Source organism: Schistocerca piceifrons, chromosome 2 (genome assembly GCF_021461385.2).
Source record: "Schistocerca piceifrons isolate TAMUIC-IGC-003096 chromosome 2, iqSchPice1.1, whole genome shotgun sequence".
Classification (NCBI taxonomy): domain Eukaryota; kingdom Metazoa; phylum Arthropoda; class Insecta; order Orthoptera; family Acrididae; genus Schistocerca; species Schistocerca piceifrons.
This window is the reverse complement of record NC_060139.1, coordinates 732,996,706-733,016,854: the sequence shown is the minus strand read 5'-3', so window position 1 is coordinate 733,016,854 and position 20,149 is coordinate 732,996,706. Positions and strand designations below refer to the sequence as shown.

Sequence of the window (20,149 nt, the reverse complement as noted above, 5' to 3'; positions counted from 1 at the left end):
CAGAGTTGTATTATTGTTCACCTTTGGTTTCTCTGAAACACTGAAAGCTGTAAGGTTTTGTAGTGCCATTTTGGCTCCACAAATAGCTGTACGTGATTATAGTAGCCAAATTGTGCTCCATTTTCCTGTGTAAATCTTCTACAGCTGTGACTGACAAGTGCTGCAGATGCCACACATCAATGTATTTCACACATTCACCACTCCAACTAATAGTGCACCATTTTAGGGTGTAGTATGTAGATTTATACCTTCCTTGTGATCCAGATAATGAAAAAAGAAAAGCTTATCCTCTGACAAGCTTTTAATTCTAACAATGTATGTCAGCTGCAATCTTAAGTCATTGTGACTCAATGATTGTTGAATCACCTTAAGAGTACGAAGAGTAAGAGGGGTCTCAGCACTAAGTAAGCCATCGGTTCAGGGTGTGCTTGTTGTCTGTGCTTGTAGACAGCGTTCTTCTGTAGGTAACTGTAACCTGCACAAAAAACTCTTTCATAGTACATATTTTTCCTTTCTGCTGACACCACATTTTCAGAAGTTGTCATCTTGCAATCAATAAAATGAGTAGTAGTACTAGGTGTTGCTCCTATAGGCTCTAGCTTAATTATTTGCTATGGGCATCTAACCAGATTTAGTCTTTGCCTATTTATTACAAGCAGACTGAACAAAGAAATTATTCAAGCCCAGGACACAGCATTTGGCATGGAGCAGGGTCCATAAGTTTCTGTAGGTATGGCATACCCAGCCGAAGCCATTCATTGATGAGATGCCATTGTCGTCGTCGTCGTCGTCGTCGTCGTCGGTCCTGAGACTGGTTTGATGCAGCTCTCCATTCTACTCTATCCTGTGCAAGCTTCTTGATCTCCCAGTATTTACTGCAACCCACATCCTTCAGAATCTGCATAGTGTATTCATCTCTTGGTCTCCCTCTACGAATTTTGCCCTCCACGCTGCCCTCCAATGCTAAATTTGTGATCCCTTGATGCCTCAGAACATGCCCTACCAACCGGTCCCTTCATCTTGTCAAGTTGTGCCACAAACTCCTCTTCTCCCCAATTCTATTCAATACCTCCTCATTAGTTATGTGATCTACCCATCTAATCTTCAGCATTCTTCTGTAGCACCACATTTCGAAAACTTCTATTCTCTTCTTGTCCAAACTATTTATCATCCACGTTTCACTTTCATACATGGCTACCCTTCATACAAATACTTTCAGAAACGACTTCCTGACACAAATCTATACTCGATGTTAACAAATTTCTCTTCTTCAGAAACGCTTTCCTTGCCATTGCCAATCTACATTTTATATCCTCTCTACTTCGACCATCATCAGTTATTTTACTCCCCAAATAGCAAAACTCTTTTACTGCTTTAAGTGTCTCATTTCCTAATCTAATTCCCTCAGCATCACCCGACTTAATTCGACTACATTCCATTATCCTCGTTTTGCTTTTGTTGATGTTCATCTTATATTCTCCTTTCAAGACACTGTCCATTCTGTTTAACTGCTATTCCAAGTCCTTTGCTGTTCATCTACTGTTCCAAATGGTCCCAGGCACATGGATGGGATGAATATAGGTAATTTAAGAAGAATCATTCTAGGTACAGTGTGGTGCCAGGGTGTTTGTCAGAAAACCTTTTAACACAGCTGTTGTTATCTTCGAAGATAGGAGTGTCCACAGAGCAATCATTATGAAGATTTAGAAGAAAGCGCAACAGTCATCAAGAATGTTGAAATAAAACATACTGGTTTATGTTCACATTAACCTGAATGAGTGGATCAAAACCCTGGTGCAAAGAACATCTCCAGAACATCACTGAAACACCTTGGGCCTTGACTACCCACTCCACAAATTGCAGGTAAAATCCTTCACTGTGCTGTTGATGCATTCAATGCCAGGCATCAATAGAAACAGAGGCAAAATCATGACTTGGCTGACCACAGTGTGCCTCCAGGCTACTATTGTCCATTTTGTGTTTTGTATGGCCCATTGAAGTGTTTCCCACAGCTAGTCAATCAAAATTAAGTCTTGGTAAGAAAAAGGATGAATTCATTCTCTATATGATAAGGTAATTATAAAATTCATAAAGGAAAACTGGAGTGTAATTTCCATATGTTAATGTTATAATCAAGTTAGTTTAATGAAGACAGTATTGTGCAGTAATGCATGACTGTGTCAGTAATTCATGTTGTGCTGTTGAATACTGAACAAAATGAAGAACACATGATAATACTGACACAACAATGTATACATTCCGCTTCACAGATGAAGGAAATGTGTTAAAACTATTTCTTATATCCACCTTGGCCCAGTCAGAAATTAGGAATGTGAGTCCAGTGAGAAATTTTCGCTGTGCAAGGTCTGTGTGCAGTTCATTGCATTGGCTTTGTTTTTTTCCACTTTATTTCTTACACATTAACTGTGTTTTTAAAAAATCAATTCTCATGCATCGTTCAGGCATTTCTGCATTGTTGACCTTTTCTTCTGTAACAAGTAGGTGAAAGAAACTTAAGCAAATAGAAGTTAAAATGTATTTCATTCATACATCTGTCAGTTTCTGTAATGCCCTTCTTCCCTCTCCCTCAAACTTCATTCACAGATGTTGGGAGGAAGGAAAAGTTGCATTTATGCAGTCTAATGTTTCTGATTTAATCTCTAGTCATTACATGTGTGGGAGAACAAGTAGTATCTTCTTCAAAGATGGGTTTACAAATTTTTAAGACCACTCCTTCATTTTCTTCACTATACATTTCTTGCAGTGTAACCTATCGGTTTACTTACTCCTGTAATGTTTCATTACTAACCAGTTTAACGTATAACAAATCACTCAATTGGACCTAATATATATCACAATAAGAAAAGCAATACTTGAGAATGGATCATGCAAGCATTTTGTAAAGTATTTATTTTGTAGATCAGCTCAGCATCACTAGCATCCTCCTAATGAATGAGTTTTGCATTTACTTAATTCTAAATAAAAAGGGTTGTTTATTTTTAAATTTCTTCTTGTAGTTGTGCCAAAGAACTGAAATTATATTTCTGATTCTATTGTATATTGTTGAAGAAAATACTAATACTCTCATTTTACAACATTGCTTGTTGGAAGTAGTAGTGCTCCAACTTACATAGCTGAACATGTTAAACTGTTGAATTGAAGAGATGCTCACCAGTAAAAAGTTGTGTTGCTTTAGTGGCAAGGTGTTAAATGGTCATTATTAAATTAATTGCGTTGTTCATTCCATTAACTCATTGAGGGGAGATCCTAACAGAAGCAAAACATGTCAGAAATATGGAACACAGCATCAAATTTTTAAAGATAATTGGATATACTAATACTTGTCACAAAATATGTGTATGTTTTGCTGAGTTGTTGTTGTTGTTGTTTTTAGTCTGTTGGGAGCTATTGTTAGTAGCTACATATGCCTTAGACATACTGTGATGTGCATGGCTGTGTCCGAATCACATTGCTTAAAAGAAACTAAAAAGTAAGTAAAAACTGCCTGAGGAGGAACTGTGCTGCATGATAGTTTCATCTGTTACTTCACTTCCTTTGTATTTGATTTTGCTACACTAAAAAGGCAAAATGTATTTTCCAACATCGAAATAAAATCACAATTCATCATGTATCTCATTCAGTTGTAAGTTCTATTTCTGCCTTAATTTTGATTTGTTATATGTAGACAAAATTGTGGCCTTAAATGAATGTGTAATGCTTGTATGCTTTGGGCTTCAGATTAAGTACAGTAACTGCGTTAAGCTTTCTTGGCAGATTATATATGTGTGCTGACTTGTGTCAGTGCCTTGGTATGGTACAAAATTTGTTTTATAGGAAAAATGAGTTTGTACTCCATTCATCTGGTAGACTGTTTTTCGTTCTTTGTCATCAATAATTTTTTTATGTCTCCAAGATGAAAAGGCAATATTCTGATAAAGTATTCAGTAGTGGCTGCATATTAATCAGCCTATTCTTTTATGTGTAAATAATCACAGAGAAATATTCACACAAACTTCGGTAGCCACCTTGATGACTTAACCTTCACCAAGTTCAATGTTTTGTTTTGATACAAAAAATCAAAATTGTTTCGAAAAATTAATAGACATTGTACTTTGTTCAACATTTTTAATGATTGACTCTTTGATAGGAGCAGATGGCAGCATAGGGTACAGCTGTTTCCCTCAGGGTACTTGTTCATGACTTTAAAACTTAACATTGCACTATTCACTGCACAGAGACTGAAATGAAATTAGTTCGTTCTGTAAGAGCTGAACTATCTTTTCATTTGTTTCACTTACTACAACAGTGTTTAATAATATGTGGAGAACTGATGTAAATATTTTATTTGCCCAGAACCCGACTCTGTGGGAGCTTCCACACAAGAAAATGTGAGCTAGGTAGGACATTAATACTCTGCTAGCACATGCAAAAAGGCTTCCTGATTCCCATTTGGTTTCTTTACAAGTAACTAATAATTAGTATTCATAATCATTCTTTTATTAAGTTTTCCAATCAACCTACTATTCTCTAATGCAACAAATATAAAATTAAAACTTTTGTGTTTGTCAGGGTGAATGGTTAAGCTTCAATCGCTGTGCTGAACTTCATTTGGCTATGGCTGACAACAATTGTCTCATTGAAATATCAAAACTTACAAATATCTGATTTCGTTAGTCAACCATATACCACTGTAAACTGCACACTCCAAACCTACAGCTGAACCTACTTGTGTGTTGTTTCTGTGGTGACGATGGAAGTACTCTACTGACCTCTCTTTTTGTTGTCATAAATACTTGGAGTGTTAGTGTTGTTATGAAATGAAATGATCTTTTTCTTCATATTCTTCTCCAAAATTGTTTTATTTGGCCTTACTTTTACTACATCAATTGCTTCCTTTCAGATTTCAGCATTGTTTCATCACAGCTTCTTTGGTGTGCTATATGTCTTTGTTACCTCACAAATTTCTTTTGTAGGAACTGTGGTTCATGAAGATGTAGTGGTTACAGACAAGAAAATATTAAATAGGAAGGAAGGAAGGAAGACTAGGGTTTAATGTCCCATCAACATTGAGGTCAGTAGAGATGAAGCACATGCTCAGAATGTTTCAAGGATGGGGAAGGAAATAAGTTGGGCCCTTTTAGGAAAATCATGGAAAACCTATATCTGGATGGCTGGAGATGGATTTGAATCACTGTCCTCTCGAATGTTTACTAATGGTAATGCTTTGTTGACAACAGCAGAATTCTAAGGAGCATCTCCAGATACAGTACTGTTGGCAGCTTTTTTTCATGTTCGGCCTTAAAAAATCTAAAAATAACTTTCTGTATACATATCATCAGTCATTTTTATTGTAATCTTCTGTCTTTTGGGTTGAAAAATCGGGGAAAAAAGTTTGGGAGAGAATGTGGCAAGGTGCTTGAATGCACCAGTAGTAACCCATCTTCCTTGCATGAAGTCAGTGAAGCTATTCCTTTGTGCAATTCTCATAGCCCTGCTTGAGAATGTGCCCAGAAAAAAGCCATGTTTCATCAAGCCATACCGCTTCATTGAAATTTGTGGCATATCTTACTTAAAAATGCCATACCATGCATATAAGGTAATGATTTTCGAAGCACTGTCTGCTTCCTTCTGCATTAATAATATTGGACATCATGAATTTTACATCCCTAGGAAATGACTTGAAATCAGCAATCTGCTTATTTGAACATTCTTTTCCTGGAGATTACTCCTTAAACATTTCTTCAACAGTACATTACAACAATGTTTATATTTGTATTGAACTTGCCATAGTTCTTTGGTCATCTTACTAATGGAGAGAAGCAGAGAACCATTATCTTTTTCATTTCAAAGTAGACATGCCATGTGTTTACCGTTTCTCTAGCTGACTTTAATGTGGTGGTGATTTCGTGGGCAATAGGGTGATGCTGAACCGTTACACTCTCAGTATTTGATGAACTTTCCTCTGACACTGATCGGTACCACACTAAACACACGATCAATAGTAACAATAAATAAAAAATGAACACTCATAACCAGTTGATATTAAATCATACAGTCATACCACACAGAAAACCATGTGCCTTGTAACTGAAACATAGTGCAGTTGTAATGATGGAGGGTGAAGATTCGGCAACGATGGGTGCTTACTGTGGCTAGAAGTTCTGGGTGATTGGCTGAAAATATGGTGTGCCCCTGCATTAGTCTCTTCAACTACTTGTTTTATTGCTGTCAATACCAAAATAATTTTGAATGATATATGTTAATTGAAAACTTGTTAATCAATTTCATCTACTGTCCTTAAAGCATTTTTATTCTGCCAGAGTGCATTTCAGAGTCACATCTTCATCAGGGCTTTCCATTATGTTGTTATGTCATCATCGTAATAAAGGTCCACATAAGAACAAAAAGCCGTGATGATGCTGTGACTTGGAAATGTACATCTATGTCTACATCTATATGGTTACTCTGCAATTCACACTTAAGTGGCACTTGGGAGAAAGGAACACCTAAATCTTTCTGTTCGAGCTCTGATTTCTCTTATTTTATTATGATGATCATTCCTCCTTACGTAGGTGGGTGTCAACAAAATATTTATGCCTTCGGAAGAGAAAATTGGTGATTGAAATTTTGTAAATAGATCTCACTGCAAAGAAAACCACTTTTGTTTCAGTGACTGCCACCCCAACTCGCGTATCATATCAGTTACAATCTCACCCCTATTGCACAATAACACAAAACGAGCTGCCCTTCTTTGAACTTTTTCGATGGTCTCCGTCGATTCTACTTGGTAAGAATCCCATACCATGCAGCAATATTCCAGCAGAGGATGGACAAGTGTAATGTAGGCTGTCTCTTTAGTGGGTTTGTCGCATCTTCTAAGTGTTCTGCCAACAAAGTGCAGACGTTGTTTCGCCTTCCCCACAATATTATCTGTATGGTCTTTTCAATTTAAGTTGCTCGTAATTGTAATTCCTAGGTATTTAGTCGAATTGACAGCCCTTAGATTTGTGGGATTTATTGTATACCCAAAATTTATCGGATTTCTTTTAATACCTATGTGGATGCCATCGCACTTTTCTGGGTCTGCAATTCAGTGGGTTACTCCTATTTCCCTTCTTGAATATTGGTGTGACCTGTGCTACTTTCCAGTCTTTAGGAACAGACCTTTGGTGAAGTGAGTGGTTGTATATGATTGCTAAGAAAGGTGCTATTGTGTCTGCATACTCAGAGAGTAACCTGATTGGTATACCATCTGGACAGGAAGACTTGCCTTTCTTAAGTGATTTGAGTTGTTTCACAACACCTAAGATATCTACATTTATGTCACGCATGCTAACAGCTGTTCTGGTTTTGAATTCTGGAATATTTACTTCGTCTTCTTTTGTGAAGGAATTACGGAAAACTGTATTTAGCAACTCCACTTTAGTGGCACCATCATAGCTAACATTTCCATCGCTAATCATGCAGTGACTGTATTGACTGTTTTTTTGCCGCTGGTGTACTTTACATACAACCAGAATCTCTTCTGGTTTTCTACCATATTTTGAGCCAATATTTCATTGTGGAAACTATTAAAAGCATCTTGCATTGATGTCCGCATTAAATTTTGAGCTTCCGTGAAACTTGGCCAGTCTTGGGGATTTTGCGTTTTTCTGAATTTGGCATGCTTTTTTCGTTGCTTCTGCAACAGTGTTCTGACGTGTTTAGTGTACCATGGTGGATCAGTCCCGTCTCTTATTAACTTACGCGGTATGAATCTATCTATTGCTGTCGTTACTGTATCTTTGAATTTGAGCCATATCTGGTCTACACTTACATAATTAGCTTGGAAGGAATGGAGACACTCTTAGGTTGGCATCAAGCAGAATTTTTATCTGCTGTTTTAAATAGTATGTTGGCATAATAAAAATTCAGTTGACGGAATTTAATACTAAATTTGCCGTTTATTTCACTGTATCAGTTTATTAAGAATAGCCATGTTGGCTACCATAAAAATATATAGTAATTCTTTGGTACATCCAAAGAACTGGTATAAGCCCATGATGTTGGCTGATGCTCTCCAAAAGAAAAATGTGGGTTCTTTTACAGTTCTCACTTGTACTCACATATATCTTTCAACTTAAATACTTTGATTCTGCTTTGCAGTAACCCAGCAATAAAATAATTCTTAATTTAAAAGAATTAAGGTGATTCTGTTAATGAAAATTGTCTTGCATTGTGGAATACATAATTTTATCTTGGCTAGGTCATTCTGTGTGGTCCATTCTTTTATTATCAGTAAACAGAGTTACACTGTATAATAAATTATTAATTTCAAAGTCCTTGAGAGTATAAAGTGTATCCTGAACAGCTGTTTAGCTCCATTAAAGGAACACAAATTGCTATAGTTCCTACTTCTTTTCAGTCCTATGTTTTGATTTAGTTCCTCTTGATGAATTATTTCTATTGTTGTTGCAGTTACGTGATAATTTCAAAATATTGTGTGCATAAGATTGTATCTTAATATAACATATTTCTATCTCTGCCAGAATCTTCACGTGATCCAAGCCCCAAACCATCACGGAGTATCTCAGTTGAAGATGTGAAAAGAAACCTTCCAATCATAACAGAAACTTCTGAACCTGAGAAAATGCAACTGGTCCAAGATGAAAATGAAATGGTTCAGTTCACTGGAAATGCAGCCAACGGCACCCGGAATGGGCAAACTACATACTGTTTTCCATTGCCTCAGCCAAATGATACAAATACTAAACTGAATGGTTATCTACTTGCTGAAACAGCGATTGGGGCTACAAAGGTGATTAATCCTCATTAATCTTGTTATAGATTAACACATAGTGAATCTAGAAATAAGGCTGTCACAGATTTAACTCTAAATACAAATTTACACTTGACCTTGATATTGGCACCTATGTGGAGAGGATTTTATAGTTTAATCCCTTTGTTAATAGTAACAGTAAATTAATTCACAGCAAATGCTGCTGTGCCTGTTCTCCTTATGTGACCTTACTGTCGGCAGTTGAAGACAATAACAAGTCATTTAATGATGCCTTGTTGGGGTATTGTTAATTACAAAAAGCATTTTTTAAGCTAAATCAAAGAAAATTTGTATTTAACTTCTCTGTTAGAAATAAAACATATGCATGTCACTATTTTTCGATGTTAATCCCCTAAGGGGGTGAAATGCTTCATCATTCCCCAGTCCATACCTTTAATGATAGAAACTTGAAGTTTCGAAAAGGTGTGGATCTTATACTGCAGGGATCCTTTAAGAAGGAACTGTTTGAAATTCTACTCCTAAGGGGGTGAAATAGGGGATACAAGCCTTTTTGAAAGTATGTCATTCATTATTAAGGGAATTTTGAAGCTAGAACTACAAAAACTGGTATTTAGTTTATCGGCCAGAATGTAAAAAGTATGTGTTTCAGCATTTTTGGAAACTAGACCCCTAAGGGGGTAAAATAGTGGGTGAAAGTTTTTTGAAGATAAGTAATTACTAAACAACTACTAAACGGCTTTTAAGGCTATGTCACAATGACGAAGGGTATTTGATTTCTTGGTTAGAAATAAATTAGAAAGAAAATGTATGTTTCAGTGTTTCCTGAAATTTGACCCTAAGGGAATGCAACAGGGTATGAAAACTTTTGATATTTTAAAAAACTTTTAAAGCTACATTTATGAAAATTGGTATTTCACTTCTCAGTTTGATATAAAGAAATACTTTCAGGGGATTAAAGTTGCTATGGAAATATCTCCACAAGAATGCAAACGGCATGATTAACAAAAACTTTGGACTCCAGTTACCAGAATTGCTTTTTGGTCAGAAGTACATTCAGAAAAGACCATGGTTATATGGCCTTAACTAGCATGAAAAGCTTACTCATTGCAATTTTTGAACAAAATAAAAATTCAATTAAACAAATACACAAAAATAAATCTCTGCAAGCCATGCAGTCTGTGTGATCGAAGCAGTGGGTGCTAAGCTAGTTTTTATATGGCAGGGGGAAGACAAAATATGGAAACACCAAAAACACAACGCATTACTATGCCTAATATGGTGCAGGAAACCTGTTGATGTTGAGAACAGCTTCGAGCCATCTCAGAATAGATAAATACTGATCCTATACTATTCTCAAGGGAATTTATATCATTGTCCTTGAAAATAGTGGCACGTTCAGGTACCAGTGATGAACATGGATAGTGATCATGCACACTTCTCTCTACAGTAGACCACAAAGTCACTACAATATTGAGACCTTGTCATTGTTGTGGCCAGGGCAAATCTGACAATTCATTCTTGTACAAACAAAACCAGTCCTGGACAAAGCGAGCTATGTGAATAGGGGTGTTTCATCTTCGAACACAGTATCTCCATTGGGGAACAAACATTTTACCATGGGATGGATCTGATCACCCACAATGGTCACATAATCCTTAGCAGTCACCTTGCAGAGCGAGCCCATCAAATATCATAAGGTTGCCCAGATCGTCACTGAAAGCCTGCCGTGTTTCACTCTTGGCAAGCAAATTAGCCAGAAGGAACAGTGTGAAACAAGACTAACATGACCAAATGACTTTCCTCTGTACTCCATATTTTATGGTTTCAGTGCCACGTTTTTGTGTTTTGGGTATTTGCGGCACTGATGAGGGGTTTTGAAATTCCAGCTCACCCTGCTTATGGAGCTTCTATCATGTAGTTTTGCTGCTGACAGAGTTCATTTGTGTGATATTCCTTTCTGCAGTGACATTTGCACCTGTCGTTCTCTAATTTTTTTGTCCCAATTCTCTTCAATTATCATCCATGTTGTGACTTAATGATGACTTAATGACTGATGTTCCACTCACCCTGTGTGTGTTGTAAGTCTTAAGTATGGTTTCTCCTGAACCACCAATTGCGTCAAGTTACCTTGATTAAGAGGCACCCATTGTACGAGTACCAACAATTTGCCTATATTTGAATTCACTTAGCTCCTACTTATGCTCTCACAACTGCATAGCAGCATACCGAGGACACTAAACAGGTGTTATTCGTGGTCAAACTGCAGGCTTAAATGACATCTACATTTATGTTCAAGCACATGTTTCCAAAGTGTTTCCTTATTTTTGTATGACTGTCAGCAGTACTACATATTTCGCCTTCAGAACGTGATGGCTGATCTGTTATTTGCAGATACCAGCTGTTGATGTGTAGTCACTGATGGCACAGTATCACACAGATTTGGAGTGCTGTGGTGGGTGTCTCATTGTCTACTGATCAGCCGAAAATATGATTAATGAAGCACGTATAATGGTATCAGCCACTCACTGTTGTGTGGAAATGTAATATATGTGCCACCCGAAGGCGACGGGGTGTTTTGCAAACAGTCATGTCGTATATTAACTTGCTTTGAGAACTTTTGATTGTTCAAGACAAATAATTGATGGATACCCAATGTGGCCTGTCATAATTGGTTCAATATGCAATCACAGGTGCTGTAAGAAGTCGAGATACTTTAATAGTAGCATTTGATGCATCAGCAAACAATGTTGAGTAAAGCTATTGGTAGGTTGCTGCTCAGTGGTATGACATTTGAGTGTGACAATCAAATTGTACCACAAAACCATTTTAAACATGGCATTATGTTACTGTTGAAATCCGAATATGTTTTATATCCAGCAAAACTATCAGTTGTATAAATAAGGAGGGTCCTAGTTGCATACCATTATTGTTTGTAACTAGTGATTACAGGGGTTTGTAGGTGTAGGTGGTGTGTATTAACATGATGATAGTTAATTTCATTCCTGACAGAGAATATGGAATTTGATTCAAGTACAGAATAAAGAATTTTTCACACATGGATGCCAATAAGATCAAAATTGAATTCTAGTTGTAAGATGAGAGTTGGAAACTGTGTCTGTGAGACTGATAAACATGAAGTAGCAGTGGGTCATTGAATCTGACATGGGGGTCCCTTAATTCATCTCTTTCACCTCTCATTTCAGTTCTCAATTAACTTACTGATAGCTATTCAGGTAAATTGGTAGTTATATTTCAGGAAAACATGGTGTTGGCTTGTCTGATGTTCCAGTGTCATTGATTTGGGTCATTCCACACCAAGTGGTCTAAAACTGAAAAAAGTTCCCACCATCATGGTCTCCAATTTTCGTCAAATTTTAACTGTAGCTTTAGTCAAGTGTTGAAGTAAGTTTCCCAAGATTTCAGGCCTCTAGCTGCAATAGCTGCTGATCTAGACCCCCTTGTCTGAAGTGTACTTAGTCCGTGTGCATGCAACATAAAAAAAATGTCATATTTGGAGTCTAATAAAATCGAAACTAATTCATAAGAATGGTTAGTAAGATGCGACCCTGTACAGTTTTTTTTGCTGATTCCAACGAAATTATGTATAACATTACTCATGCAAACCCCGGTCAAATAACTCGACTCAAAGTATACTTCAAAATTTGTCGTGACACAACGCGACAAATTTTGACCAATATTAAGACTGCAATGATTTCCTTGCAGTTGAAGATATGGACTTGAACTTTTGGCCAAGCTTCATGCTTGTGCTAGACATAATGCAGCCGGATTTGCAATGATCCAGGCCATATGGTCGCCCTGCAGTATCTCTTCAAATTAGGCAGTGTCAGCACAAACGGTAAAATTTACCAAAGTTTCAAGCCAATTACTAAAAAATAGTTGGCCTGAATCTGCTTGTGAATAGTATCACCTAAAAGAGAAACTCTTGCTCTACAAGACTGACATTTGTTTTTTTTGCAACGCGACCATTAAGTACTCATTAACTCACATCAAAGTTGTTATATTTTGTATGCGCGATGCACTAATTTTTCTTCATTTCTAGGAATTTGAATCTTAATAGTCGCTTAGAATTACTGATATAATTGGATATTTCATTCGTGTTTTATTCAGTGATTGGCCAGTGAGAGATGTCAGAAGTTAATGAAGAAGAAGAATCGTTGGCCCCCTGTTCAATTGGAAAAGATGCTGCTGCATCGAAGTGCCATGTTATCTTCTATGCTAAGAAGACTGGATTCAAAGCGTTTAGTGATTTCACAGAATGTGACCAGAAATTGCTTGTTTCGCGTTCAGAAGCCAAACTTGACGAAAATTCCATCATTTGCTTCCACCATGAAGCCCTCTTCCTACATGAATATCAAGCGATGCAAAAGAAATGTTGCAATCCATTCAAGAAGAGGAATCACAATGTAAAAGCTGGACTTAGACTGCTTGATAATGAAACAGCTGCCAAACTTTGCCTGTTAAAGAAAAAAGAAGTGATTGATATAAAACCTGGTCAGAAGCTTTGCCCTCGCTGCATGTCGGCACTGAACCAAAAGCTAGAAGATTCATCATCACTATCAACCCAATCTGAACAAGATTTCACAACGGATGAAACTGAACCAGCCATCAACAAAAGTTTATCATTTATTGGTGCTTCACCATTGAAAAGAAGACAACTAAGTAAAAGAGATAAGCAAAGCTATGCAAAAAGAAAGATCTTGGATGCACAAAGTTTAATTGGGAATCAAATTGCTGCTGCTGTAGGAATCAATTACGATGAACAGCCAAGTTCAAGTAAAAGTCGCCCATGCAATAATTGTGCAGATCTTGATAATCTTATAGAAGAGTTGAAAGAAAAATGTAAAGTGTCAAATCGTAGGACAAAAGTTCAAATATTGACCTTGGTTCCAAGAAGCTGGACAATTAAAGATACGACAACAGCATTTAATGTATCAGAAAGAATGGTAAAGCAAGCGAGAAAACTGAAGAATGAGCAAGGTGTTCTAGCTTTTCCAGCAAATCGGCAAGGAAGGAAGCTTTCAGATGAAGTTGTCCAGAAAGTACATGACTTTTTTCAAGATGACGAATTCAGCAGACTTTGTCCAGGGAAGAAAGACTGTGTGCCTGTGAGAATTTCAGGAACAAAGGTGTACAAGCAAAAGCGGTTGTTGCTTTGCAATTTGAAGGAAATGTACGTGTCTTATCAGAAGCAAAATGGACCAGAAATTGGCTTCTCAAAGTTTTGCGAGCTTAGACCAAAATGGTGTGTTACAGTTGGCTCTGCTGGAATGCACTCAGTTTGTGTCTGTACAATACACCAAAATGTCAAGCTTATGCTCACTGGTGCATCAATCAATGAAGACTACAAGGAAATTCTTAGCAAAGCTGTTTGCAGCTTGGAAAACAAGGATTGTATGCTTCATCGTTGTGAAAACTGCCCTGGTCCAGAAGGTGTAGAAGCAGTTATTGCAACATATTTTGAAGATAATGACCCTGAAGAACTGATTGAGTACAAACAATGGATTCATACCGACAGGGATACTTTAGAAACAAAGCAGCTTTCAACAGAAGAGTATGTTGAAGATATTGCAGCAAAAATTTGGAACCTGTCTTGTCATCACTACATTGCCAAGCATCAAAGCCAGCACCTGAAAGCTCTCAAAACTGATTTGAAAGAAGGCGAATTCATAATACTAATGGATTTTGCTGAAAACTATTCATTTATTGTTCAAGATGCAGTGCAAGGCTTTCACTGGGAAAACAGTCAAGCAACAGTTCATCCATTTGTAGTCTACTACTGTGAAAACGAAGAGGTGCAATGTGTGAATCTTTGTGTTATTAGTGACTGCCTTCGACACGATACGATTACTGTCCATGTTTACATTGGAAAAGTAATCAATTACCTGAAGATGCAATTTTCCAAAATAAGCCACATCCACTACTTCAGTGATGGTTCAGCTGCACAATATAAGAATTTCAAGAATTTTCTCAACTTATGCTATCACAAAGAAGATTTTGAAATAACAGCAGAATGGAATTTCTTTGGAACAAGCCATGGAAAGTCGCCTTGTGATGGCATTGGAGGCACAACAAAACGGTTGGCAGCAAGAGCAAGTTTGCAACGTCCATATGAAAACCAGATTCTAACACCCAAAGATCTTTTCAACTTCTGCAATGATAATATCAATGGAATCAAATTCTTTTTCATCAGCAAAGAGGAAGTTGAAGAAGAAAAAGCTTCTCAAGAAGAAAGATTCCTGCAAGGGCACACTCTAGCTGGCACAAGAGAAAACCACCATTTTTTGCCCATTGATATGACGACAATTAAGGTCAGTAGAGTTTCTAATGATGCGACATCTTTTTTGGCCAAAATTAGTGCTGCTGAAGTAGTAGTTCAAGTCATGGATCTTCAGCCTGGGCAGTATGTTGCTTGCATTTATGAAAAGAAATGGTGGATTGGAAACATCGTTGAAATCTCAGTCGAACAGAAAGATGCTTTCATAAGCTTTATGCATCCTCATGGTCCTGCAAGTTCATTTTATTGGCCCTTAAGACGTGATACTTGCTGGATTCCAGAACAACTTATCATTGGTGTTATTCCAGCTCCATCAGTGACATCATCTGGTCGGCAATACAGTTTTCCTGAAAGCATTCTCTTGCAAATCAACGATGCTTCCAGAATGATGAAGTAACTGAGGAAGACAGGCTTGGGAACCTGCATAAAGAAACCCACAATCAGGCTTGGGATCCTGTGGTAAAGACACCCTGTAATCAGGCTTGGGAACCTGCAGTAAAGATACCCACCCGTGGCTGTTACTGCATGGCTATCGGGCGTGGCCCCTATGGCGATGGGGATGCTGGTTTTATTGTGATAACCAGTAATGGCTCAGCCATCATGGACCAACGCAGGGCACTGCGCACACAAAATATAAGATACTTTGACCTGAGTAAATAAGCACTTAATGGAAGCGTTGCAAAAGAAAAATATATCCATCTTGTAGAGCAAGAGTTTCTCTTTCAGATGATACTATTCACAATTAAATCCAGGCTGACTATTTTGTAGTAATGGGCTTTGAACTTTGGTAAATAAAGCCATTTGCGCTGACACTGCCAAATTTGAAGAGATTTTGCAAGGCGACTATAAAGCCTGGGTAGTTGGAAATCCAGCTGTATTATGTCCAGCACAAAGATAAGACTTGGTAAAAAGTTCAAGTCCATATCTTTATCTGCAAGGAAATTATTGCAGTCTGAATATTGGTCAAAATTTGTCGCATTAAGTCACGACAGAATTAGGGGTACACTTTGAGTCGACTTGTTTGACCGGATTTTGCATCAGTAATCTTATAATTAATTTCGTTTGAATCAGCACAAAAAACTGTACAGGGTCTCATCTTACTAACCATTCTTATGAATTGGTTTCAATTTTATGAGACCCCAAAAATGGCATTTTGTCTGATGTCGCGTGCATGCGAACTTACTACCCTTCAGACAAGGGGGTGTAGATCAGCAAGTATTGCAGCTAGAGGCTTGAAATCTTGAGAAACTTAATTTAGCACTTGACTAGTGCTACAGATAAAATTTGAAGAAAATTGGAGACATGATGGTGGGAAGGTTTAGACCACTTGGCATGGAATGACCCATTTTGAACTGGACCCAGTTCTTCTCTTATTGTTACGGAACTTCAACACAATGTAAATTTATCATAAAGCAGGTGTTTTACAGAAGTGTAAAAACTACTAGCCATAAAAATAATGCATTTCCACTTCAAGACGGTTGTATGCCACATCATTTCTCACTCCGGTTATATGATCTTTTCAGTATCTTGAATAACACTTTGTGTGTCTACTTGACTGAAAACATACGGTTTTTTCCTTTTTTCCCCGCAGGATAATATGGAGATTGCTACACTGACACCAGCAAATGGGAGTACTATTGCAGCCATTATTCCCACACAGCACCAGCAACTTCATCCAGAATCAGTTTTACCAGCTAGTGGCCAAGTTACACCAGCTTTTGGTAAGTAATGCATTTAGTGTATGTCAGTGAGATTTATGAAGCCCCCTAATAGTGTGTGGCAGTGGGTACTTTTTGTGCCACTAACTGAGACCTCCAGGCCTGTTCCACTTGCAAATAGTGCGCAGGAAGAAAGATTGTCTGTACGCCTCTGTATTCATTCTAATTTCTTGAATTTTCTCATTGTGGTCATTACGCAAGATGTATGTTGTGGTGGAGGGGGAGTTGTACGTTGTCCAACTCTTCCCGGGAGGTACTCTCTCAAAATTTAAAAAGTAAATCTCTTCGTGATGCACATTTCTTATAACGTCTGCCAAGGGAGTTTGTTGAGGATTTCCATAATCGTCTTACGCTGGCTGAATGATCTCATGACGAAATGTGCCGCTCTGCGTTGGATCTTTTCTCTCTCTCTCTCTCTCTCTCTCTCTCTCTCTCTCTCTCTCTCTCTCTCTCTCTGTCGTCAGTCCTGCCTGGTGGGGATCCCAGGTAAATGAACAATACTCAAAAACCGGTCGGACATGAACTTTTTAAGCCACTTCCTTTGTGGATGAGTTACATTTCCTTAAGATTCTTACTATGAATCTGAGTCTGGCATCTGCTTTTCCTGATATTTGTTTTGTGTGGTCATTTCACGTCAGGTCGTTCTGGATAGTTACTCCTACATATATTGCAGTAGGTACTGTTTCCAGTGGTTTGTCATAAATACTGTTGTTGTACAGTAGTTGATTTCTTTTCCTATGTATGCGCAATGTGTTAAATTTATTTACATTCAGGGTCAACTGCCAGAGCCTGACCATTCATCAATTCTCTGGAGGTCATTCTGCAATTATCATCATCTTCTGGCATTGCTGCAAATAGCGTTAAAGAGCACCCTATGCTTTCTACTAGATCATTTATATATATTGTATACAGTAAAGGTTCTATCACACTTCCTTGTACTACTCCGGAAATAACTTTTTCATCTGTCAATTTTGTTCCATTAAGAGCGACATGTTGAGTTCCGTCTGCAAGGAAGTCTTGAAGCCAGTCGCAAGTTTGCTCCAATACTTGACAAGCTCATATTTTTTTCATTAAACAGCAGTGCAGGACAGTGTAAAAGGCATTCCTGGATTCAAGGAATACGGCCTCAACCTGAGCTCTGTTGTCTATGGCACTGTGGATCTCTTGGAGAAACAGAGAAAGTAGTGTTTTGCAGGATCTCTGTCTGTGGAGGCCATATTGATTTTTGTAGAGGAGATTTTCATTCTCCAAAAACATCATAATTCTTGATCATAAAACCTGTCCCATAATTCTACAATGGGTTGATGTCAACGATATAGGTCTATAATTATGTGCATTTGTCCTTAAGCCCTTCTTAAAAATGGGAATGACCTGCACTTTCCTCCAGTCACTAGGTACCCATCATTGCTCAGGTGCTCCACGATAAATTACTGCTAGAAGGGGAGCAAGTTCTTTCGCGTAATCCTCATACACTACTGGCCATTAAAATTGCTACACCACGAAGATGACGTGCTGTTGTTGTTGTTGTTGTTGTGGTCTTCAGTCCTGAGACTGGTTTGATGCAGCTCTCCATGCTACTCTATCCTGTGCAAGCTTCTTCATCTCCCAGTACCTACTGCAGCCTACATCCTTCTGAATCTGTTTAGTGTGTTCATCTCTTGGTCTCCCTCTACAATTTTTACCCTCCACGCTGCCCTCCAATACTAAATTGGTGATCCCTCAATGTCTCGGAACATGTCCTACCAACCGATCCCTTCTTCTAGTTAAGTTGTGCCACAAGCTCCTCTTCTCCCCAATTCTATTCAATACCTCCTCATTAGTTATGTGATCTACCCATCTAATCTTCAGCATTCTTCTGTAGCACCACATTTCGAAAGCTTCTATTCTCTTCTTGTCTAAACTATTTATTGTCCACGTTTCACTTCCATACATGGCTACACTCCATACAAATACTTTCAGAAACGATGTTAGCAAATTCCTCTTCTTCAGAAACGCTTTCCTTCCCATTGCCAGTCTACATTTTATATCCTCTCTACTTCAACCATCATCAGTTATTTTGCTCCCCAAATAGCAAAACTCCTTTACTACTTTAAGTGTCTCATTTCCTATACTAATTCCCTGTCTCATTTCCTAATCTAATTCCCTCAGCATCACCCGATTTAATTTGACTACATTCCATTATCCTTGTTTTGCTTTTGTTGATGTTGATCTTATATCCTCCTTTCAAGACACTGTCCATTCCGTTCAACTGCTCTTCCAAGTCCTTTGCTGTCTCTGACAGAATTACAATGTCATCGGCGAACCTCAAAGTTTTTATTTCTTCTCCATGGATTTTAATACCTACTTCGAATTTTTCTTTTGTTTCCTTTATTGCTTGCTCAATATACAGATTGAATAACATCGGGGATAGGCTACAACCCTGTCTCACTCCCTTCCCAACCACTGCTTCCCTTTCATACCCCTCGACTCTTATAACTGCCATCTGCTTTCTGTATAAATTGTAAATAGCCTTTCGCTCCCTGTATTTTACCCCTGCCATCTTCAGAATTTGAAAGAGAGTATTCCAGTCAACATTGTCAAAAGCTTTCTCCAAGTCTACAAATGCTAGAAATGTAGGTTTGCCTTTCCTTAATCTTTCTTGTAAGATAAGTCGTAGGGTCAGTATTGCCTTACATGTTCCAACATTTCTACGGAATCCAAACTGATCTTCCCCGAGGTCGGCTTCTATCAGTTTTTCCTTTCGTCTGTAAAGAATTCGCGTTAGTATTTTGCAGCTGTGACTTACTAAACTGATAGTTCGGTAATTTTCACATCTGTCAACACCTGCTTTCTTTGGGATTGGAATTATTATATTCTTCTTGAAGTCTGAGGGTATTTCGCCTGACTTATACGTCTTGCTCACCAGATGGTAGAGTTTTGTCAGGACTGGCTCTCCCAAGGGTGTCAGTAGTTCTAATGGAATGTTGTCTACTCCAGGGGCCTTGTTTCGACTCAGGTCTTTCAGTGCTTTGTCAAACTCTTCACGCAGTATCATATCTCCCATTTCATCTTCATCTACATCCTCTTCCATTTCTATAATATTGTCCTCGAGTACATCGCCCTTGTATAGACCCTCTATATACTCCTTCCACCTTTCTGCTTTCCCTTCTTTGCTTAGAACTGGGTTTCCATCAGAGCTCTTGATATTCATGCAAGTGGTTCTCCTTTCTCCAAAGGTCTCTTTAATTTTCCTGTAAGCAGTATCTATCTTACCCCTAGTGAGATAAGCCTCTACATCCTTACATTTGTCCTCTAGCCATCGCTGCTTAGCCATTTTGCACTTCCTGTCGATCTGATTTTTGAGACGTTTGTATTCCT

The 20,149-nt window shown here is 38.0% G+C and overlaps 1 protein-coding gene across 3 annotated transcripts in view; it reads left to right on the top strand.

Annotated features, from left to right (window-relative positions):
* The window catches only part of LOC124774940 (sodium-dependent phosphate transporter 1), a 320,719-nt gene that overhangs the window by 286,594 nt on the left and 13,976 nt on the right, over positions 1–20,149 (top strand). For all 3 annotated transcript variants that reach the window (XM_047249635.1, XM_047249636.1, XM_047249634.1), the window contains 2 exons: positions 8,529–8,797; positions 16,666–16,795. In XM_047249635.1, the coding sequence (XP_047105591.1) occupies positions 8,529–8,797; positions 16,666–16,795 (399 nt within the window). The remainder of the gene's footprint in view (positions 1–8,528; positions 8,798–16,665; positions 16,796–20,149) is intronic.